The 24746-nt window shown below is 45.6% G+C and overlaps 2 protein-coding genes across 2 annotated transcripts in view; both read left to right on the forward strand.

The window, feature by feature from the left end:
* LOC118239329 (zinc finger protein 805-like) overlaps positions 1 to 24746 on the forward strand; it is a 573173-nt gene that overhangs the window by 13051 nt on the left and 535376 nt on the right. The window contains exon 3 of the mRNA XM_035449183.1: positions 6992 to 6997. Within this exon, the coding sequence (XP_035305074.1) occupies positions 6992 to 6997 (6 nt within the window). The remainder of the gene's footprint in view (positions 1 to 6991; positions 6998 to 24746) is intronic.
* Smim17 (small integral membrane protein 17) lies at positions 7140 to 10718 on the forward strand. Its single transcript, XM_035449316.1, has 3 exons — positions 7140 to 7281; positions 7755 to 7831; positions 10608 to 10718. Exons 1-3 carry the CDS (start codon positions 7140 to 7142, stop codon positions 10716 to 10718), a joined length of 330 nt encoding a protein of 109 aa, XP_035305207.1.

The following is a 24746-nucleotide window of genomic DNA, read 5'->3' on the forward strand; positions in this document are numbered from 1 at the left end:
CACACACACACACACACACACACACACACACACACACACGCACGCAGCACCTTTTTGTATCTCAGCCCTGACCCGATCCCCCTGCCTCTACCTCCTAAGTGCTGGGGTTGCAAAGAAGCATCCTGGTGGCTGGTTTAGGCAGAGCTGGAGACCGAGTGCTAGGCAAACGCCCCACCGTCCAACTACATCCTTCCATGCTGGAAGTCTTGTCTTTTTAACCCCCCCCACAACACACAACACACAACACACTCCCCAGCCCTTACTGATCTTGCAAACTGGCAGCCCTACCGTCTACCCTAGGTCTGACATTGCTGTTTGGCTCACGGCGGGTGTTTCCTTTTTAAGCATTTGAAATCCTGGACATTTTAAATGGCAGATCCTGTCTCAAAAATAAATAAAAACGAAAGGAAAAGAGACCAAAACTAGGGGTAATATTAGATGACCATGTAGCGGGAATGTAGGCAAAAGGACAGGAGTTAGGAAGATGGTACAAAATTTTCTTTTCCTTTCTGGTTTTAACTTTTTACATAGGCTTGTTTTAATTTTTTAAAAAAATTTATTTAATCGATGGTGGATGAGTGAATTCAGCTTTCTGGGGTTTGAAGTAGTAAAAACCATAGCATAAGTAGCTAACCAAATAACTGTTAGTAGTAAGTGCAAATCCCTTACTTAAGTGAAGCCAGAGGCTCCCGGGTAGCCGCTTTCCGTACCGATGAACGTCACTGAGATGTATAGAGAGAGTTGGGGGCTGGGCACGAGTTTGAGTGGATTCCTTAAACCTGCTGTATGTTTTTATTTGTGAGTTAATTAGAACAAACCGACTTTATTTAAATATTTTAAAAGTGCAAAAGACGTCATCTGAAAAATAATTTTCCAGTCTCCTAAGAAATTGAAAGTGGGGCTGGAGAGATGGCTCACAGGTTAAGAGCACTGGCTGCTCTCCCAGAGGATCTGGGTTCAATTCCCAGTGCCTACACGGCAGCTCGCAACTGTCTAACTCCAGTTCCGGGGGACCCAACACACAGACACACGTGAGGGCAAAATACCAATGCACCTGAAATAAAAATAGGTAATTAAAAAAAAAAAAAAACACCCGAAAGTGACAGCCATGTGTCCCGAGTTGGCCAGGCTGAAGGGGACAAGGCAACTCCTCCCAAAAGGACACTTGACCCGATCTTTAGCTCAGACACGATCCTGGGTGCTCCCTACTGTTTCTCCCATGCTGCGCAGCGGCTGGCTGTTTCTTGTTTCCTTTGTGATGCTGGAGCAGTCCTCCGGATTTGCGGATTTGCGTTTTGTCTTTCAGTTGAGAAAGTGAGAGCCATAGGAAGGCTCATGCTTGACTTATTTTCTTCTTGTCCCATTTCTGACGTGCTCTGGAGGCGTTTGCGTTCTGAGCCCCAGTGCCAGCGTTTCTGGCCACCATACTGTCTTATCTGATGCTCGGTTTGGTCATGCCTGCTCACCTCCAGGATATCAGCAGCTATGGAGGCGGATATCCAATTCATCCATAGACTCTCAGGACTCTGCAGGGGTCTGACCCAAAGTTGAGAACTATAGTGAAACTCCACATCCAGTCAAACACCCATGGGTGGCAAGTAGTTTTGGAGAGGCGACGTTTAAATTAAGGTTAGCCTTGAAGGAAGGGTGGTGCTTCAAGCCAGCGGTGCCAGGAGAAGGAACGTACCTTTTTTTTTTTTTTTTTGTTAAATTTATTTATTAGTTCAAGTTAGGGAACAAGCTTGTTTCACATGTAAGTCCCTTCTCCCTCTCCCTCCCCTCACCCCCATCCCTCCTCCCCCCCCAGCCTACCCCCACCCCATCCACCCCCACTCCCCAGGCAGGGTAGGGCCCTCAACGGGGGCTCTGCAATGTCCTCCAAATCTTCCTGTGCTGGTCCTGGGCCCTTCCCCCACGTGTCCAGGGCCAGAGTGTAACCCTTCACGTGGGATGGGCTCTCAAAGTCCCTTCTTGCATCAGGGAAAAATACTAATCCTCTATCAGAGGCTCCCTGGAGTGCAGAGGCCTCCTTATTGACATCCATGTTCAGGGGTCTGGATCAGTCTTGTACTGGCCTCCCAGACAGCATCTGGGGTCCATGTGCTCTCCCTTGGAACGTACCTCTTAAACTCTATTCAGCACCTATTCTGTCCCCGAAGACATCTCAAAATGCCTCTTCAAGGTGTCTGCTGTTGTCTCTGCATCTTTCAGGGATGAGTTAGCTGAAGCTCAGAGAGGTTTCGTGTCCCAGGACACACAGCAAGTGCCACAGCAGAGCTTACGTTAGCTCAATGCTTGCTTTACCTGCTACCGGTTCTGACTAAGTCCTTCATGTATTTAATTATAAATGAATATAATATATATTTGTGTATATACATACATATGTAGGTACATACAGTTTATACGCATGATATCTATATATCTATATATCTATATCTATATCTATATATATATGAAGTTAATCCTCACCTATCTCCGATGTGTAAGTGAACGGTAATGTATTTACTCATCTTCTTGTTGATAGACATCTAAATTGCAATGCTTTGTTTGACCTTTCTGAAACTCCATGGTGTCTCAACCGACCTCAAGTCTGAGATCCCATCTTGGCCTGCAGAATGCCGACATTATACATGCTCTTGACCATACCCAGTGGTTGCTAATATTTGTTTTTGAGCCAGGGTCTCATGTAGCTCAGGCTGTTGCATTGAACTCACCATGTAGTCGAACGTGTCTCCATTCTAAATCCACGCCCTGAGTGCTGGGATCAGATGTCTTGGCCACCATGGTTTATGGTGAAGTGCTGGGGACCCATCCCCAGTGTGTGCTAGGCAAGCGCTCTACCCACTGAGCTACATGCCCAGCCCCAGCTGTAATATTTTAAAAATATCTGCATTGTTTAAAAATTTGTAAAAATGTGTGTGTGTGCGTGTGTGTGTGTGTGTGGAGTGTGTGTGTGTGTGTGTGTGTGTGTGTGCGTGTGCGTGTGTGTGGAGTGTGTGTGTGTGTGTGTGTGTGTGTGTTGTGTGTGTGTGTGTGTGTGTGTGTGTGTGCTGGGAACTGAACCTGGGTCCTCTGCAAGGGCAGCCAGTGCTTTGTGACCACTGAGCATTCTCTTCAGTTCCAGTGACCCATAAAGGTGCGTAAGCAAGTGTGTGCATGCAATGGCCCATGCTGGCACACATGAAGGCCAAAGGATGCTTTCCTTCTTTCTTCTTTACCTTATTTATTTTGAGGCAGGGTCTCTTTGTCCAGGCTGGTTAGTGCTCACTGTTTTGGCTGCTTTGGTTGGCCAGCAGACCCCTGGAATTTTGTTTCTGCTCCTCCTCCAGTGAGGAGGTTACTCATGGACGCCGCAGGTCGACCAGATGTTCAGACCTGGACTTTGCTGCTCTCTTCTTCCTCTTGGATGTGAGTCAGCCAGATGTCCTGGCTGGACTCTTTTTTTGTTTGAAATAAATACGATATTTACCCCGTTTTTTACAATGTGGGTGTTTGGGATTTGAACTCAAATCCTCATGCTTGTGCAGCGTGCTCTATCCATTGAGCCATGTACCAGCTCCCCGAGCAGCTTTGCTTTTAAATATGGACAGAGGAGTGGTGGCTTCCACAAACACGTGTGGACACAGGATAGTTTCCCTCTGTCTTGCGTAGGTACAGAGGACAGGAACATCACTTGTGGGGGTATGCATATGTTTAGCCTTAGCAGATGGTGTGGTGGGGTTTTACTAAACGGTTGTTGGGCTAACAGACACTCCCACCAGCATCCATGAGTCAGCTTGCTTTTAAAAATCTACGCAGAGAAACCTTGTCTCAAAAAATAAAAAAAAAAAATTACCTCTGAGAATTTCCCAGGGAGATATCACCACAGTGGGAGAGGAAATGTCAGTTTCTTTTCATTTTTAGGTTTTTACAATTAATTGAGAATAACTATGAAAAGCAGGCACAGTGAAAATAAGCAAATACCAGACCGTGTTCTAATTAGAGATGTCCCATTGGCCCCTGAAGCTGCTCCCCACTTCCCTAACTAAGGGGCACCCCAATAGGAGAGAGGCTAGCAACACAGCCGCTGAGCGTGGTATCTCATGCCTGAAACCTCAGTGTCCAAGAGGCACCGGCAAGAGGAGCAGGAGTTTGAGGCCAGCCTGGGATGTATAGTGAGTTCAAGGCTACCCTGAGCTACTTAGCAGTCTCTAAAAACAAAACAAGGGCTGGCAATATGGCTTGGAGCAGTAAAGGTACACGCCACACAAGCCTGGTGACTTGAGTTTCATTCCTGGATCCCACGGTAGAAGGAAAGAATTGATTCCTGAAAGTGTCCTCTGATTGTACACACACACACACACACACACACACACACACACACACACACACACTTAAAAAAAGAAACCCAGCCAACTAAGCAAACAACAGATACATTGGCACCAAGCTGAGGCATTCTCTTTGATTCCTGTTGAGAAGCAAGGTGCTTTCTAACAAAAGAGGAGGTGGGCTTGCTGATTGGTTGGATAGAGTGTGAGACAGAGACAGGACAAAGACAGCATTGTTGGAGCTTCTGGGAAGGATGGAGGGATCTTGAGCAAGAGTGAGGCTCTAGGAGGAGAATGTACTGGGGGTACAGGGAGATGAGTTGCCTTGGAAAATTATTCGTTTAATTGTGGATTCAGAGGCCTTTGAGACATGCTTCTTCAAGAGATAAACAATGGATGGTGGGCTGGGAGATGGCTCAGCAGTTTTCACACTGCTCCTGCAGGGGACCCAAGTTTCGTTTTTCAGAAACCACGTTGGGCAGCTTATAACCTCTGGTAACTACAGTTACCCTACATTATCTCTCTCAGTGAAAAACTGGATTCTCTTTTTGTTCGTTTGTTTGCTTTTTGAGACAGGGTTTCCCTGTGTAGCTTTGGAGGCTGTCCCGGAACTCACTCTGTAGACCATCCTGGCCTCAAACTCAGAGATCCACCTGCCTCTGCCTCCTGAGTGCTGGGATGAAAGGTGTGCGCCACCACCACCCAAAAAACCTAAACTCTTAAGCCTGTTTTGTCATTCTCTTAGCCTGTCTTTCCCTTTGCGCTCTCCCCAGGCTCCAGGTACCTGGTACTAATATAATAATGCCCTTCTATGAAGTCAGCTTTTTAGTTGAGATGTATGTTCTAGTTTCATTTCTGTTGCTGTAACAGAGTCATCTTGACAGCAAGCAACTTATTGGAGGTAGAGTTTACTGTAGTTCATAATTCCACGGTACAGGGAAATAGCAACAACAGAAGTTTGAGACAATTGGCTCCGTCAAATTTGTAGGTTTTTTTTGTTTTTTGTTTTTGAGACGGTTTCTCTGTGACTTTGGAGGCTGTCCTGGAACTAGCTCTTGTAGACCAGGCTGGTCTCGAACTCACAGAGATCCACCTGCCTCAGCCTCCAGGAGTGCTGGGATTAAAGGCGTGCGCCACCAACGCCTGGCAGCCCCATCAAATTTGTAGTCAAGAGCAGAGAGGCATGAATGCGTTGCAAACTTACTTGCTCGCTTATGCTTGGCTCAGTCTCTCCGCTTTGATGCAGTGCCACGCCCTTGCCTAGGGAATGGTGTCACCCACAGTGGGCTAGGGCTTCCTACTTCACCTAACTTCATTGAGACGATCCCCTCCAGACATGCATACAACCCGACGTAGGGCACCCCACATTAAGACTCTGTTCCCAGATGGTTCCATGTCATGTCGAGCTGATAAAGTTGACAATCTCAACAGACAAGTGATGTCAAGATACAAGTGATATCATTTGGTGCCTGTCTTCTCAAGGGTGTTTTAAAACATCTCTCGGCTATCTCCAGCTACTTTACTAACACAGAGATGGGCGTGCCTGGCCTGGTGGCACCCATTTGTAATCTTAGCACTCCAAGGGCTGAGATGGGAGTACCGTGAGTTGGAGTCAAGGCTGGGCTCCCCAGAGAGTTGAGGCTAGCCTGGGTTATCTAACAGGACCTGGTCACACACAGATGGACAGGCGGACAGACAGCTTCTTAACATTTCCTTGTGCCAATCAATAAAGTAAGCAACGAGCATTTGGTAAAGTTGTAGCCCCAGCCCGAATACATTTTCTATGATAAATATTTTTGTTTCACAGCATGCTGCTTGGAGTGTGCATTTACGGTGGCTAATCTTGTCATCTGAATTACCATGCAGGATGGCAATTTAGAGTCACCATGGAAACCCCGGGGGCATGCCTAATAAGGATGTTTCCAGACAGGCCTAACTCATTAGGAAAAACCTACCCTGAATGTAGACAACTGCAGTCCATGGTGTGGGGTACTGGACGAAATAAAAAGTAGACAGGGGGTTGAACGCTGGCACCCACCTTTCTCTGCTTCCTGACTGTGCCTGTAATGTCGCCAGCTTCCCTCATGCTCTTGCAGTCCTGCCCTGTCCCACGATAGGTCATGAGTCAAAGCAGGTCGCTGCCCGGCGGGTCTCGGCTCCAAGCCACGGTAGCCATGAGGTTCGGCCTGAGTCGGGGCGCATGGACTTGGAAACTCCTAGCAACCCAACGGCGATAAAGACCAAACACAGGCATCTTGTCATCTTTAGAGAGCTCTCAGTTCCATGTTGTAAAACTGGAGTCTCTTGTTTATTTACCATCTTCTTGGGCTGTTTCTTAACCATGCTTCCATGGCCACGAGGTCGTTTCTCTCCTCTGCCCCATGGCTCCTAACTCTGTGTCCTCATGTGTTTCTTACACACCCCACACCTCCGCCCAGGTACAGGCCTATTCAAATACTTAGTTCTGTAGAGATGCAAACTGGGAGACATTCCCAACTGAGGCCATGCTATTCAATAGCAATTCTGTTAGCTTCCGCTATTCAAAGAAGACCAGATCTCCCGGTTACTGGAACCGCTGGGAATTTCATAATGGAATTTTCCTCACTCCCGGCAAAAGCACACCCTTCATTTTTAACCTCTGAACCATCTCTCCAGCAACCTCCTATCCCCCCCCCACCCCCGAGCAATCGGTACTACGCCTAGCATGCGCTCAATAGATGACAATGTGTCTGTCAGCCCTTAGGTTTTGAATCCTGTTCCTGAGGAACCCCACAGGACGCTGGACCAGAGAAGTAAAAGCTTGCCTTGGAAGCCCCACCTCCTCCTGAGGAGATGCAGAGCCCCAGGACTGAGCAGACCCAGGGACTGCTGCCTCGGGACAGCCGGGCCTGGGAGAAGCCAAGCCACCCCACCTTCCCCAAGGACTGGGAGGCTGTGGAGGTCGGGGCCTCCAGCTGCGACAGCGATGAGAAAGGTGAGGGGTCCTGAGAAAGGTGAGCAGGGGAGAAGCTGAACATCCATCCTGTCACTCACCCAGTCAACAGACACAACTTATATATGTGTGTTTTATGTGTACGTGTGTATGTGTGTTTGTGCGTGTATGTGTCTATGTGTGTATAGAACTATATAGGTACCTACACTTGTATATAAGTGTGTTTATATGTATATCTGTGTATGTATGTGTTTACTTGTATATATGGATATATGTATGTGTTTGTATATATATATATATATATATATATGTGTGTGTGTGTGTGTGTGTGTGTGTGTATCTGTGTGTCTGTGTGTAAGCACATGCATATCTCTGTGTGTGTTTATACGTGTTGGCTCATTAGTAGATAATGGATGGGGTAAGCAGATCAGGCTGTGGAGAAAGCCAGGGGAACCTCGCTGAAGTGTCCTGGCCACTCACTGGCAGCTCCTTTCTCTGTTTTGTTGACTTCACAGATCTGTCCTCTCAAGAGACTGGGCTGTCTCAGGAATGGAGCTCAGTGGAGGAAGATGATGAGTCGGAAGATTCCCAGGTGTGTGGAGGAATTATTTCCTTTAGCACAAATGTTACCCTGAAGATCAGTGAGTTGTCACATTTCCTTCCTCAGCCTGCAATGACTTCACTGCACAGAGGTTCCAAGTGCTCTCTCATGGGACATGTGGCACATTCCTGAGGTGGTCAGACACAGTGGAGGGTCCCCAATGATATGTGTGTGTCTCTATGCGCACAAACCATCCATAGCTCTGCACTCACAGTCAATCCACCCACCCATCCACCCACCCACCCACCCATCCACCCACCCATCCACCCACCCATCCACCCATCCACCATCCACCCACCCATCCCCACCCATCCACCCATCCATCCACCCACCCATCCACCCACCCATCCACCCACCCACCCATCATCCACCCATCCATCCACCCACCCATCCATCCATCCATCCACCCAACCACCCACCCACCCATCACCCATCCCATCCACCCATCCATCCACCCATCCATTCATCCATCCATCACCCACCACCCATCCACCCATCCATCCATCCCATCCATCCACTCCACCCATCCATCCATCCCCCCATCCATCATCCATCCATCATCCACCCATCCATCCACTCATCCCCCCACCCATCCATCCATCCATCCATCCACATCCATCCACCCACCCATCCATCCATCCATCCACCCATCCATCATCCATCCATCATCCATCCCCCCATCCACCCATCCATCATCCATCCACCCACCCATCCATCCATCCATCCACCCATCCATCATCCATCCATCATCCATCCCCCCATCCACCCATCCATCATCCATCCACCCACCCATCCATCCATCCATCCACCCATCCATCATCCATCCATCATCCATCCCCCCATCCACCCATCCATCATCCATCCATCCACCCATCCATCATCCATCCATCATCCATCCATCCATCCATCATCCATCCATCCACCCATCCATCATCCATCCATCATCCATCCATCCATCCATCATCCATCCCCCCATCCACCCATCCATCATCCATCCATCCACCCATCCATCATCCATCCACCCATCCATCCCCCCACCCATCCATCCACCCATCCATCATCCATCCATCATCCATCCATCCATCCATCATCCATCCATCCATCCATCATCCATCCATCCATCCATCCATCCATCCATCCATCCATCCATCCATCATCCATCCATCCATCCATCATCCATCCATCCACCCATCCATCATCCATCCATCATCCATCCACCCATCCATCATCCATCCATCATCCATCCATCATCCATCCATCATCCATCCATCCCCCCATCCATCCATCCATCATCCCCCCATCCATCCATCCCCCCATCCACCCGCCTACTCATCCACCCATCCACTTCATCTAGTCACCCTCCATCTCCCACGGAAATCCTGGGTTTGATGTCCAGCACGCCATAAGTCTGGAATCCCAGCACTTAGGAAGTAGAGGCAGAAAATAGGACGTTCAAGGGTCATTCTTTTTTATATAAATTTTATTTAAATTAGAAACAATCTTATTTTACATATCGATCCCAGTTCCCTCTCCCACCCATCCTCCCATGTCCCCCACCAACCCTCCCATCCCACCCTGTATCCACCCCAGGGGGCGAGGCCTTCCATGGGGAATCATCAAAGTCTGTCACATAATTAGGGCAGGACCAAAGCCCTCCCCCCATGTATCTAGGCTGAAATAGTAACCCTCCATGGGGAATGGGCTCCCAAAGCCCATTTGTACACTAGGGATAAATACTGGTTCCACTGCCAGAGGCCCCATAGACTGCCCAGGCCTCCTAACTGACACCCACGTTCAGGGGCCTGGTTTGGTCCTATTCTGGTTCCCCAGCTGTCAGACTGGGTCTGTGAGCTCCCACTTGCTCAGGTCAGCTGTTTCAGTGGGTCAAGGGTCATTCTTAACTATGTAGTGAATTGAAGCCAATCTGGGCTACATGAGACTCCATCTCAAAAGAAAAAAAAAAGCTTTACTTATACAGAAAACACATGCTGATACATATTGGTCATCTTTATTCTTTTGTAAATTTTCCTCATCTTTAGAAGGAACCATGTATTAGTTAGCGCTCATCTCACTGTTACCACAACACCTGACGAGACGGGAGAGGAGGCCAGTTTTATTTCGGGTCATGGTTTTAGACAGGTCTAGTCCATCAGCCCAGTTAATGGGGTGGGAGTGTGTGGTGGAGGCTATTATGTTTACAAATGAGTATGTTTATACAATGAGACAGACGTTGGAAATTTAATAGAGGGGTTGGGTCAAGAACTAGACACCTGTGACACAAAGCTAAGGTTTTCTATACAAGTGATATTTTGAAATTCGATCTCTTTATTCTGAAAAAAAATGTTTTTTTAAACACAAGTGTGGGGCTGGAGAGATGGCTCAGAGGTTAAGAGCACCGACTGCTCTTCCAGAGGTCCTGAGTTCAATTCCCAGCAACCACATGGTGGCTCACAACCACCTGCAATGAGATCTGGTGCCCTCTTCTGGTGTGCAGATAGACATGGGAGCAGAATGTTGTATACATAATAAATAAATAAAAATTTAAAAAAGAAAGAAGAATATTAAAAATAAATAAAACACAGGTGTGTTGCTTGCTTTTGTATGCTTATCTAATATCTGGGTATTCCGTCTTGCAGTTTTAAACTCAAATAACTTCTCTGCTGGCAGACTCCTACCTAATCCTAGGATCTTATTTTCCTGCAGTAATGATGCTAACCTCTTCCTGTCCAGGGCTGATATTGTCTTTCTTCCTTTTTTCTTCTTCCAGGGCTTTATGGAGTGGTCCAAAGCTCCACAGCAAACAACCATCGTGTTGGTAGTATGTGTGCTGTTCCTGTTCTTGGTTTTAACTGGAATGCCAATGATGCTCCATATTTAACTGGATGGAAACCGTAAGCCCCATGTCCCATTAAGGAACTGTCCTGGCTAGAAACCAGGAATGGGTACTTGACCATTACAAAATGCCTTTCAAGCATCCATTGAGACGAGTCTATTATTATTTTTAATTTATTGATTTTAAATATTTATTTCTAATTATGTATGTGTGTCTCTCTGTGTATGTATGTGCTACTGTGAGTGCAGTGCCTGCAGAGGCCAGAAGAGGGAGTCTGAGCCCTGCCCCAAAGTCGTAGGCAGTTGCCTGATATGGGTGCTGGGAGCTGAACTCTGGTTCTCTGCAAAAACAGTAAGCACCCTTAACTGCTGAGCTGTCTCTCCAGCTTCATGAGTTATTTTTTCGTATGAGGTTTTTTTTTTTTTTTTTCATTACTGAAATTCATTTAAATAAGTATATCATTGAAGGAATACATCATTGATGGTAAAAGCACATATCATTTTGCACACTGCTGAGAATTTTCTTTATTGCTGAGAAAGAGAAATGGGTATTAATTATAAGACATTATGAATTAGAAGACATCTCTTCAGAGAAGGTGAAAAATGTGCAACTTAGGGTCAATGTTGAACCATCTTCTGTCTTTTAAAAAAATACTATATTACAATGTAATGTTTTGCTTGCATGTGTGTCTATGTATCGAGTCTGTGCCTGGTGCCTGTGGAGGTCAGAAGAGGGCATTGGATCCCTTGAAACTGGAGTTACAGATGGTTTTGAACTACCGTGTGGGTGCTGGGAATTGAACCTGGGTCCTTTGTAAGAAAAGCCAGTGATCTTAACTGCTGAACACTCTCCAGCCTCAGTATCATAGCATCTTCAGTATGTATAGTCTTTCCATATGCTGCCTTCTTTTTCTTGCTATTTTATGTAAGGACTCTTGCCTCTGTCCTAACATGTTCAGTTGGTGCTATTTCTGTGAAGTTTTGGTCTCATGGTTTAAGCTTGCATCGTTGAGAGAGCCGAGTAACTTTTGACACCTTTTAATGCTTTTGAATAATTTCTGTAGCTTGAGAAATATCAGGTCTTTGGTGGTTTAAAAGAATTTACTGTGGCTGGAGAGATGGCTCAATGGTGTAGAGTATCACTCTAGCAATTTGCTCTGAAACACACTCATCAGACAGCTCACAACTGCCTGTAACTCCAGCTCCCAGGGGATCAGACGCCCTCTTCTGGCCTCTGGGGGCCATGGCACTCATGTGTACATACTCATATCTCCCTCCCCTTACATATAATTAAAAATAAATCTTTAAAATAGCTTTTTTTTTTTAAAAAAAAGAATTCACCAGTAATCAGTTCTGAGATTTGTGAGGGGGAAATCTCAGGCAATGTTTGGATAGAGGTTTGAGTCACCATAACTCACTTATTAGTCATTACTATGATAATTCTATATCAGTAGCTTGTGAATAGTTTTTTACTTCCTGGATTCATTTGGATGATTTATAATAGTCTTTTATCCTCTAGAGAGTTCTTCATTCTGCATACCTTTTGAGATTATAAGCTTAATTATGAACACTATTTTTATAATTAAACAAAAAGGTTCTCTGCATTTTTTTTCCCTATCACTGTTCTCCTTTTAACTTGTCTCTATGGCTTACTTGTTACTTGGTTTTTACCAAACACTTACCTGGTTCTTCTTCTTATTTTTCCAAAGATCTGGTGTTTGACTTTATTCACACCTCTTATTTCTTTTATTTGTTGTTTATTGTTTTACATGTTAAATTATAAAATTTATCTTGTGCTTAGTTCTACCTTTATTTCTTGTGTCACATTTTAAGCTGGATACCGAATCTAAATACTCTCTGTACTTGCAATAATAACGTATTTAATAATAGAAACGTCCTTCTGGATATAACCTTGGCCACGGTTTGACATTATATAATCAACATCCTTGCTTGTTGTGACATTTTTTTTTATAGCACTCCTACTAAACGCTTGGAAGTTCAGTGGTTTAGTTTGCTTTCTGTTTAACAACACTTTTGTTGGTGGGTGGGAGGGAGGGGCTGGGGAGATGGCTCAGAGGGCAAGAGCACTTGCTCTGCAAACATGAGGGCCTGAGTTCGAATCCCTAGGCTCCATATAATACACGGCTGTCTGTGTTGTAATCTCAGCATTGGGAGGTGGTGTCTGGTGGAGACAGGGGCCAGAGTTTACTGGCCAGCCATCTTACTGGAAAAGGCAAGTTTCCAGTTCAGTGAGAGACCTTGCTGCCTCAAGGGGGTAAAGTGGAAAGCATTGGAGGAAGACAACCTATGTCCTGCCCTGATTTCCACAAGCTCATGTGTGTGTGTGTGGGCATCTCCACGCTCACGTGCGAGCAACCAACCCACCCACCCACCCCGACACAAAAGGGAAAAGTTGTCTAATTTGTGCGCTCTGCTAATGTAAACTGTAATGTATTTGCTTCCAATACATTTTGCAAAGCTTCAGCTATGGCGGAGGACATGCCCAGCCTTTGTAACTGTTTCACGGATAGTCGGGGGAGCATCTGGTCTGTGTAGAATAGAGAACTATGTATGTCAGCCAACTCCGACCCATCAGTGACGCTCCCTAGATTCACCTGTTTCGTGACTTTGGACTGCTACACCTGTTATTTTGATTTACCAGTATATTTTTTATAATATTTACTTCCTGTACTCAGTAGCTGTCTAATTCAATACAAACAGATCCAGAACTATTATAATTTGCATTAAATGACATGTGTAAAACAGCAGGCACGCAAGGCATATAATAATCACGCAATAAATGCCAGTTAAAAACCCGATTCTGACTCTTTTATTACGCATAAAATGATTGCCTTTATCTAATTTGATCATCTGAAAGTTTCCTTGTCAATTGTAAATTGGTACGAGTGTCCTCCTTTCTCTTTTTAAAGCCCGCTGTGGGTGTATGCGCAGAATATATCCACCGCACCATTTCGCTTTAAAGGGATTTTATTTTTTATTTTTTTAGATGTACTTTATCTTGTGTATGTGAGTGTCTTTGCCAGGTGTCCTTAGAGGCCAGAAGAGGGTGTTGGATTCCCCGGAACTGGAGTTATGGATAATTGTGACCAAACCCAGGTCCTCTGCAAGAGCAGCCATCTCTCCAGAACCCAGAGTTTCGTTCTTTTTTTTTTAATTTATTTATGTGTGTGTGCACATACGCATAGGTGTCTGTACGAGTACTGCATGGTATGCAGTACCCACGGAGGCCAGAAGAGGGCGCTGGGTAGTCGGGAACTGAAGTAACGGGGGCCAGTGAGCCTCGCATTGCAGGTGCTGGGAATTGAACCTGGTCCTCTGCAAGATCAGCGAGTGGTCTTTACCACTGAGCCATCTATCCAGCACCGTGTAGAAGTGTTTTCAATGGCCTCCCTGGGGTTTGCTATAGAAATAACTATGGGTAGATATCCTCTCTTAGGGTAACTGTATCCAAAAAAACACTTAAAAGAATTGCTGGGCAGTGGTGGCGCACTCCTTTAATCCCAGCACTCGGGAGGCAGAGGCAGGAGGATCTCTGTGAGTTCGAGGCCAGCCTGGTCTCCAGAGCGAGTGCCAGGATAGGCTCCAAAGCTACACAGAGAAACCCTGTCCCGAACCCCACCCCCCGAAAAAAAGAATGTAGACATCTACTTTTATGTAGCTGGGGTTTTATTAGCTGTAAACAAGAGACACTCAGTTCAAACGTGTGATTTTTTTGTTATATATTAATAATTAATTTAGTTATAATTAACACGATTTATATATAATAAATATATTATTAACTATATATTATACAATCAATATGCAATACAATAATCATATCACATAAATATAGAATTAATATATACTTTATAATTAATATAATTGCATATTGACATGTTAATATGTTAAATGTATCAGAATATTGATAAACATGTTAAGAGAGCACATTTATAGTGGGTTCGTGTTACACTAAAACTTGAGGTGGAATTGCCCTTAGGTTTGGCTCACTCCAGGGACCCAAAGTGTCAATAGGGTGTTTCCTCTTCTCTTCATTGGTACCACAGGTCTGCAGGCTCTGAGACTGACAGCCCTCTCCCTGCTGCAGGCTTAGGGAGTCGGATGGTCACCTCTTCTGGTGGTCACATCCTCCAGGTGGCAGCTGAACTCAGAAGGTACCCGGTCTTGTGTGTGTCTCAGTGGGGACGTCACCAGTGTCCCAGCTCTTGAAGCAAGTGCCACAGGGGTTTTTCAGGTCCAGGTCAGCCCACTGGGGTCCCAGAATGGGTAGTGGCAGCCACCGCGGGGTCCCAGAAATGTCAGTTTGTGCGCTGGGGACTCAAGCTACGTGGCCCTTCTCTGTGGCGGTTGTGACTCAGTAGACTGACTGGATAACGCTCAAGACTGAGTCAGCTGGAGGAGCCATGAGCCCACGAGAGCCTGAGGGGCTCAGAAGCTGGGCAAGCAAATTCCCTCTTTTGCCAATGCTTCTGACACATGGTGATCCCCTCCCCCACCAACCCCAAATTCTCCAGCCTCCTCCGGGGCACTCCAGACAGCCACAAAGTTATGGGAGAGATGGTTAAAGGGGGATATTTCCCACGGTCCTCTTTGTGAGAATTTGCTAGAACAGTTCACAGAACGCAGAGAAACATTGTTTTATTTTTTAAAAATATATAATTTATCTATTTTTACTTTACGTGCATTGGTGTTTTTCCTGCATGTCTGTGTTGAGGGCGTCAGATCTTGCAGTTACAGTTTGTGAGCTGCCATGTGAGTGTTGGGAATTGAACCCAGGTCCTCTGGAAGAGCAGCCAGTGCTCTTAACCGCCGAGCCATGGTTTTACTGTTACTTTTTTGTTTTGCTTTTTTGGTTTTTCGAGACAGGGTTTCTCTGTGTAGCTTTGGAGCCTGTCCTGGAACTCACTCTTGTAGACCAGGCTGGCCTCGAACTCACAGAGAGATCCGCCTGCCTCTGCCTCCTAAGTGCTGGGATTAAAGGCGTGCGCCACCACCGCCCGGCGTACTTTTTTGTTTGAAAATGTTTAATTTTACTTTAGGACTGTTTTGCCTGCATGTATGTGTGCACACTACATACAGGTGGTGCCTGCAGAAGCCAGTTCCGATCCCCTGGAACTGGAGTTACATACAGATGGTTGTGAGCTGCTCAATCCATATGGGTGCTGGGAATTGAAGCTGGGTCCTCTGGAAAAGCAGCCAACATTCTTCACAGCTCATTTAGCTCTCCAGCCCTTAATTACTTATATATTTTTGAAGGATTCATACACGTATATAATCTATATTGATTGGTAATACCCATCCCTACCTCTTCCTTCCAGCTCCCCCCACCAACGTATTTCCCATCACCTTCCCTACTTTGTGTCTTTTTAAAATCACCTGCTAGGGGCTGGAGAGATGGCTCAGCAGTTAAGAGCACTGACTACTCTTCCGGAGGTCCTCCTGAGCTCAATTCCCAGCAACCACATGGCAGCTCAAGACTGTCTGTAGCATTGCAAAACGCAATGCATGTAAAATAAAGATAAGCAAATAAATAAAACCCTACTAAGCCAGGCACCGCATGCCTTTAATCCTAGCACTTGGCAGTGGCAGGCAGATCTCTGAGTTCAAGGCCACCCTGGTCTACAGAGACAGTTCCAGGACAGTCAGCGCTCCATAGACAATCCCTGTCTCTGAGCCAACCTTCCCCACCCCATACAATCAGCTCTGTCCATGTTTTCCGTGTTATGTGTGTGGTCATCTCCTGAGGCATGGGACACCTACCAATGGCCACCCCTCCCAAAGAAAAATGCCCCCCCCCATTAGCTACCAACTGCTTTTAGCACCCCAGCTAGGGGTGGAATTTCAAAAGCACCTCACTATCTACACTTTGTTTGTTTGTTTGTTTGGAGACAGGGTTTTACCATGCAACCTTAGCTGTCCTGGAACTCCCTTTGCAGACCAGGCTGGCCTCAAACCCACAGAACCCCACCTGCCTCTGCCTCCTGAGTGCTAGGATTAAAGGAGTGCTGGAATTTTTAACTGCTTTGATCGTATGCGGGTTATACTCCAGTATGAACTCATACTTGCTGTGAGTTCAAGGTTGAGAGTGGCACAAATCGGTCTGCTCGGAGATCTGGGGAGGAAGAGGTGGGGAAAATACAGTCAATCTTGTCTTATTCAAGAATCTTGAAACAATCTAATTCAATGTATCTGGGTGCTGGAGAGATGGCTCAGCGGTTAAGAGCACCGACAGCTTCCAGAGGTCCTGAGTTCAATTCCCAGCAACCACATGGTGGCTCACAACCATCCGTTATGAGATCTGATGCCCTCTTCTGTCCTGCACAGACACATGCAGACAGAACACTGTATACATAATAAATAAATAAATCTAAAAAAAAAAAGAAAAAAGTATCCGATTTTCGCTTCTGGCATGCCAGCAGCAAGCGCCCGTTTCGCCACTAGATGGCACTGTTTAATAAGGGACAAGGAAACAGGCTCGCTCTTCAAAACCAAATTTGATGGGGAAAAGTTTAACATAAACGGTACCTGAAGATGCCTAAAAATTTTTTGTTTTAAAAGATGAAATGCTTGAGCACAATGGCTAAAAATTATTTCTGAGTTGTAACAAAATACCCCACAGTTAGTATTTACCATTCTAATGGCTTCAGATATTTTAGAATATTTTTGAAGGGGCCCGTGATGTTTTTGCTCAGCGAATGTAACGCGTCGTATTCCCACCAACGGTGCACAAGGTGGGTGACAGCTTATCCAAATTCGGAGAGCATGCTATCCTGCCTGTTTTATTTATTTATTCGTGGTGGAGGGGGCGGCACATGTGTCCGGGGGTCAGAGGACCAATTGTGGGCGTCGGTTTCCTCCTTCCACCTTGTGGGTGCTGGGAACAGAACTCAGGCTGTTAGGCCTGGCAGCAAAGCCCTTTCCCCACGGGGCCACCTCGCTGACTCTTTACCTTTGGGTGACAGGAAAAGGTAATTTATTTCCATCCGCCCCCCCCCCCCCCCCCCCATTAATGTACGTTATGAATCGCGGCACCCGGGCATCTCTTGATCAAGCCTTGGAATCCCCGCGCCCCTTTCTCCTGAACACTGACTTTCTTGTTGCTTCTTCTTTAAAGGGTCCAGATCCCCTGGCGGGGGGATGACAGGCGGGAGGGTGCAGCATTCATTGTGGGGCTGAGGACGGACGAACCGGTCTGGTTGCCCAGCAACGCTTGCTCAGCATCCGGGGAGCTGAATCGCCAGGAAGGAAGAGTTGAGCCCCGGCGGTGGGGGAAGGGAGTGAGCCTCAGGCCCGGCAGCTGCACAGACCGAGGACAGTGCTGGGCACAGTCCCTTGATTTAATCTACAGCTTCTCGCTAGTACAAGCACCTGGTTTATGCATGTTGACAGTTTCAGGCCTATTATCCGAATAAGTGATTCACAGGGTGCAGAAACCAGCACGTTTCAACCCCTGTTGTTTTCCTTCTAAGCACACTTGTTTTTTTTTTTTTCTTGGTGGGGGCGTCAGTTTCTCACAGGATGAAATAATGCATAATGTGTTTGATTTAGGAAGTAGATATTGAGATTTCGGAACCCCCAAAGAACCCAGCAACAAGGAGACGACTCACCGAATGCAAGGACAAAGATTTCTTTATTGACTTGAGGATTTGAGCTGGAGCGAGGACCCCATTCGTTCAGAAATGAATGGAGTCCCCACTTTCGACCCAGGGGTGTTTTTATAAGGGGAAATTGTAGGGCTGGAAGACGCAAGATTACAAAACTTCCGTGGTTACACAGGATAGGACAATGATTGTATGTTTCAGGCAGGGTGCAATTAAGCAGGACGCTGCAGAGGAAATGAGTTTGTTAATTGTCTCCTGGGCTGGGGACGTTTACAACTGATAACTATCTGATCCTCTTTGGAGCAGAGGAATGTGGACACCGCTCTGGGGTGTGATATCTGGTCTAAGGGCTTGAGTCCTGTTGACCTTTGCTTAACCTTGTCTGCTGAGCTGCCTTTTGGGAAATCAGAGTTTTCTTTTTGGGCTTTGGAGTCTAGGTTTTAGACTTTTATTAATTTTCTCCTTTCAATATGACAGGATGATGAAATTGCGGGGGTAGGTGGGCGTGGGGTGAGGTGTGGGTGATCACAGCCAAACCTGTTGACCTTGAGTTTGAGTCCTGCAAGCCACATGGTGGAGGGAGAGACCGGACTTGTGCAAGTTGTCTTCTGATCTCCACAGGCATGCAATGACTTGAGCACTCCCCCAATAAATATAGAAAAGTAGTTATGAGAATTCAACTGTCCTTTACTAGGGAAGGTATCAGTGGGATTTGCAAGATTCATAAATGTCACATCTATTAACTAGCCTTGTTCTTGAGAAGTTAATTGTTGTCTGCTCGAAGTATATTGTGCTACTGTATAAATAGGTTTGTTCTTTTTTGTTTGTTTGTTTTTTTGAGACAGGGTTTCTCTGTGTAGCTTTGCAGCCTATCCTGGCACTCGCTCTGTAGACCAGGCTGGTCTCCAACTCACAGAGATCCGCCTGCCTCTGCCTCCCGAGTGCTGGGATTAAAGGCGTGCGCCACCAATGCACAGCAGGTTTATATTTTTTAAGTATGAAAATTTCTCTGTTTTAGTTCATAGATATAAATCAAATAATGGATTGGTGATCATTCACAGTGATTCTGAGACACACTAATGCCTTTGAGAATTTTACCGTCCTTGGTGTAATGGGTTGAAGTAGTTTCCCTTTGTTGGAGAATCGAGATGCTAAAAAATTTATAACATTTACTTACTGAGTGTGTGTGTGTGTGTGTGTGTGTGTGTGTGTGTGTGTGAGAGAGAGAGAGGGAGCCAGCCACTGCCCTGTGTGTAGAGGGTTAATGACCTGAAAGCCTCAGGTGGCTGAGAAGCTCTGGGTAGGGAAGTAGACTTGACTGATGACAGCTGTGGGCTGTCAGGTCTCTGAAGTTTCTAATAAGAGGATGCACACACCTCTGAGTGGCATCTACAGCTCTGAGATTGCAGGGGAGCTCCAAGTACCCGGTACCCCATGTGTGGTCTCCACATCCATAGAGGCTCAGCCCTTCAGTTGTCTTGATAAAAAGAACAATTCTGCTTCTGGACATGTCTGTCTGCTTTGTTTTATTTCCACATGGCCTCCGTCAACCCTGATCTAACAGTGTGGATCTCTTTTCCTCTCCGTGGGGCCAAATCTATGTCAGCAAACTTGGTGGCAAGCTCTTTTGACCACTGAGCCATCTTGGTGGCCCAGAAGGCAGACATTAAACATGCCTGGTGAATGATGTTAGCTAGTTGTGAAGTTATGTAATTTTTAAAAATGTTATTTATTTTTCTGTGCATTGGTGTTTTGCCTGCCATGTATGTCTGTGTGTGAGGGCGTCAGGTCCCCTGGGTCTGGAGTTACAGACAGCTGTGAGTCGTCATGTGGGTGATGGGACTTGAACCCAGGTCCTCTGGACGTTCTCTTAACAGCTGAGTCCTCTCTCCAGGTGATTGTTTTGTTTTGATGGTTCTAAATGCTGGCAGGAAAAGTAATCCAGGTCTGATATTTCTTTCCCCCATTTTATTGAAAATAGATTTTTCCTTCCATGATATATCCTGATAATGGTTTCTCCTCCTTCTACTTTTCCCAGTTCCTCCCTGGATCTGCACATTTCCAGTCTCTTATTAGAAAGCAAACAGGCACTGGGTGGTGGTGGCACAGGCTTTAATCCCAGCACAGGTGGAGCTCAGTCAGTTCAAGGCCAGCCTGGTCTACAAAGCGAGTGAGTTCCAGAGCAGCCAGGGCTACACAGAGAAACCCTGTCTCAAAAAAAAAACAAAAACAAAAACAAAAAAACAAACCGAATCAACCAAACAAACAAACAAAAAACAAAAACAAATAGGCCTCTAAGAGATAATAATAAAATATAATAAAACAAAAACTAACACATCAGAATAGAGCAAAACAAACAAACAGAAAGAAAAGCTCCCCTCCCCCCCCCAAGAAAAGGCACAAGAAACAGAGAGCCACTCATTTGCACATTCAGGAATCCTATAAAAAAAATGAAACTGAGCAGGGGGTGGTGCGACACACCTTTAATGCCAGCACTTGGGAGGCAGAGGCAGACGGATCTCAGTGAGTTCAAAGCCAGCATGGACTACAGGATGAGTTACAGGACAGCCAGGGCTACACAGAGAAACCCTGTCTTGAAAAAGACCCCCCCCAAAAAAATAAAGAAAAGAAACTGGAAGCCATAATATATACACAAAGAAGAAAAAATATACATAAACATTAATAAGATAAAAATATTTTAAAAGCCCCGAAATATTTATTATGAGACAAGGAACCTTTAGAGATGCCTTGAGTTCCTTTTTGAGTTGGCCTGAGGACAACTCTTACACAATCCACTGAATGGAGAAATCAGGCTGGTGCCTACACAGAGCCTTCACCCCTGTGTTCCAGTGCCTTTGGTACAGGAAGGAACTCTGCACACTGTGTAGGAGAAACCTGAGCAAGCCAAACAAAAACCCTTTGATCTCCAATGGTTTCCATCTGTCAAATACGCTAGGGCAATGTGGGGGAAACCAGCCAATTACTGATTTGACTTAAGGCCCACTCCATGAAATGGAACAGTGGTGACATATGGTTTACCATCTCATCAAGCTTGCCTGGAGATCAGAATGCAAAGCTAGCCAAGCCACCGGAGAGCTCTTACCTCTACCAAGGCTGGGGAGATCCTGTTCTCAACGAGTCTGGAGAGTGAATCCTGAATGCTGGCTCCTGTCTTAAGATTTATTTATTTATTATATATACAACATTCTGCCTCCATGTATGCCTGCAGGCCAGAAGAGGGCACCAGATCCCTTTACAGATGGTTGGGAGCCACCATGTGGTTGCTGGGAATTGAACTCAGGACCTCTGGAAGAGCAGCCGGTGCTCTTAACCTCTGAGCCATCTCTCCAGCCCTGCCTGCTCCTGTCTTATACATCCCTCTAGTGCTGGGATTAAAGGCATGAGCTCTGTTTTTCTTTTAGACTGATTCACTCTCATCTAGCCCTGAGTGGCCTTGAGTTTACAGAGATCCGTCTGACTCTGTCTCTTGAGTCCTGGAATTAAAGGTGTGAGCCTCCGATGCCCAGCTTCTATGGCTGTGGCTAGCTTAGCATTCTGATTTCCATGCAAATTTCATTAAATCATAAACAATATAGCACCACCGGAACCTGTACCCAACGCGGCTTGGATGACCAAGAATCTGAGACTAGATATTCCAGGAACCTAGGGTAAAACCAAATACACTGTTCTTAAAAAAAAGGGGGGGGATATTATTAAAGTAACTCCTGATGGGGCTGAAGAGATGGCTTAGTGGTTAAGAGCATTGACTGCTCTTCCAAAGGACCTAGGTTTAATTCCCAGCATCCACATGGCAGCTCACAACTGTCTGTAATTTCAGTTCCAGGGGACTTGACACCCATAGTAAAACACCAATGAACATAAAAATAAAAATAAAAATTTTAAAAAGTGATAACATTTGGTTATACTTATAGATCAGTGCCTTGCTCAGCCATCATCAGAGAAGCTTCCGCCTGCAGCAGAAGGGAACAAATAAAGAACCACAGCCACACATCTCTCTCTCTCTCTCTCTCTCACACACACACACACACACACATGAGAGAGAGAGAGAGAGAGAGAGAGAGAGAGAGAGAGAGAGAGAGAGGGAGGGAGGGAGGGAGGGAGAGAGGGAAAGAGAGAGAGAGAGAGCACACTTACCAAGGAAGTAAACAACTCAAAAGGTTCAGGAAGTCCTTGAAACTGACCAAACCCACTAGGCTTCTCCCTACTAAAGCACACACTAGCAGTAAGGGCCACTTAGAGACATGCTGTGACTATATGATCTGCCCAGACAGTGATTCTCAACCTGTGGATAAAGATCTCCTCGGGGTGAACAACCCCTTCACACGGGTCACTAAAGACCACCCAAAATATAACATATTTACATTTCAGTTTATAAAAGGAGCAAAATTACAGTTATATGAATTAGCAACACAGATAATTTAATGACTGGGGGTCACCACAACACGAGGAACGGTATTCAAGGGTCACAGCATTAGGAAGGTTGAGAACTGGTGGCCTAGAAGATGCTCATATCAGGCTGAAGTACCTCAGAGAAACTCTCATCTGTTGAATTGTCTGCAAAGTTGTGGAGTGAGCTCCAGAATTCCTGACTTAGTGCACCATCAGCCATGCTGGGGTAGGGTTTGTTGATGCAAGCTGTCTTTGAGTCATTTCTACCCCTGTGAGTAAACTCAGTAAAATTCACAGGTTCACCAAGTTGGGCTTTGGTAGTCTCCTTACTTTGGTCTGCCATTGATTCCCTGTATGGAATGAGTAAATGTTACTTCTTAACATCTCCCCAGGAATGGTCTCTCTCTCTCTGTCTCTCTCTCTCTCCCTCCTCTCTGTCTCTCTCTCTCTCTCTCTCTCTCTCTCTATATATATATATATATATATATCACTCTATCTCTGTGTGTGTCTGTCTGTCTCTCTCTCTCTCTGACGCTGCCTCTCTCTGTGTCTCTGTCTCTGTCTCTCTCTCTCTCTCTCTGTCAGCCTGTAGATCAGGATGTGGCTCTCAGCTACCGCTCCAGTGCCATGAGTGGCACCATGCCCCCACTGTGTTTCCCACCATGATGATATTGTACTAAACCTCTGAAACTATAACCCAGCTCCCAAATAAATGTCTTCTTTCATAGGAGTTGCCTTAGTCATAGTGTCTCTTCACAGCAATAGACCAGTGACTAAGACACATAGTAAAGCAGTAAGAGTTCAATTAGTTTTCATACCAAGGACACATTTATAGGAGAAATGTTTTCATTAACTAGTATTGATGTAAGCAGAATTATTTGTTATCCTGAGACAGGATCTTGTGTAGCCCAGGTTGGCTTCGAACTTTACATGTAGTTGAGAATGACCTTGAATCCATGATCCTCCTGGCTCCATCTCCCAAGTCCTGGCATTAGAAGCATGCAACACCAATTGCTAGCCTTGTAGCCAAGATTTTAGCTCAATACTCCCTCAAGCCCCTCTCTCTGTGGTTAGTTCATCGATCTGAAGTTTGTCTTACAATAAGGCATTTCTTTGATTTGTACTCAGTTTGGAAAGCTGAGTCTTTTCGGATAGAAACAACCACCATAATTCCTGTCGTAGAAGATGGTGTCTTATCTGTGGGTTTCAACTAGACGTAGAACCAACCCTACAGACTCGTAATGTAAATGCATCTAAAAGCAATGAGTACCACACAGCATTGACCAAAAAGAGAGCTAAGTCACAAAGGAATTCAAATCAGGAGACACAAAAGACAATACTGCACCCATGTCATTTTATTTTTTGTTTTGAGTCAGAGTCTCCATAAGTTTCCCTGGCTGGTTTTGAACTCATTCCACAGGCCAGAGACACTTCAATTTTTTTTTTTTTTGAGACAGGGTTTCACTACAGAGCTGTCCTGGGACTCGCTCTGTAGACCAGGTTAGCCTGGAACTCACAGACACCCACCTGCCTCTGCTTCCCAGAGTGCTGGAATTAAAGGCGTACACCACCACCGCCTGGCCTGTGATTTTAACATTGAATCTACTGACAGAGAAAATGTGATAAATTCTTGATATGTGTAATCATTTAGCCATTAAAAGGAAAGAAACTCTTGTATATGTTATTACAAGGCTGGACTTTGATGTCAGAGTGAGCAAAATATGTGGTCATAAAAGTTGAACACTGTACAGTTCCTCCTGTATGGATTACCCAAAGGAGTCAAGTTTCTAGGCACGTAGAGCAGAATTCCAGTTGCTGGCACCATGAAGAAGCAGAATAAAGAGTGAATATTGGGTAAAATGCTTCCATTTTACAGCATGAAAAGCATTGTAGACGCTAGACAGTATCAGTGATTCAAACAACACAAATGAGTTTATTGTTAGAACTCCAGGTGTCTAACTGCTCTAGATCCCTGACTGCCTTCTTGCCAATCTGGAAAGAGGTCTCAGAACTACAAAAAAAGATTCTGGTCAGTAGATGTGGAC

The sequence above is a fragment of the Cricetulus griseus genome, chromosome 9, assembly GCF_003668045.3.
Source record: "Cricetulus griseus strain 17A/GY chromosome 9, alternate assembly CriGri-PICRH-1.0, whole genome shotgun sequence".
Lineage (NCBI taxonomy): Eukaryota > Metazoa > Chordata > Mammalia > Rodentia > Cricetidae > Cricetulus > Cricetulus griseus.

What these genes read in the sequence shown, in the direction of transcription:
- Smim17 (XM_035449316.1), top strand. Translation starts at nt 7,140, where the DNA reads ATGCAGAGCCCCAGGACTGAGCAGACCCAGGGACTGCTGCCTCGGGAC. An exon ending in CTGCGACAGCGATGAGAAAG is followed by an intron (nt 7,282 to 7,754) that starts GTGAGGGGTCCT and finishes TTGACTTCACAG; the next exon opens with ATCTGTCCTCTCAAGAGACT. An exon ending in ATGAGTCGGAAGATTCCCAG is followed by an intron (nt 7,832 to 10,607) that starts GTGTGTGGAGGA and finishes TTCTTCTTCCAG; the next exon opens with GGCTTTATGGAGTGGTCCAA.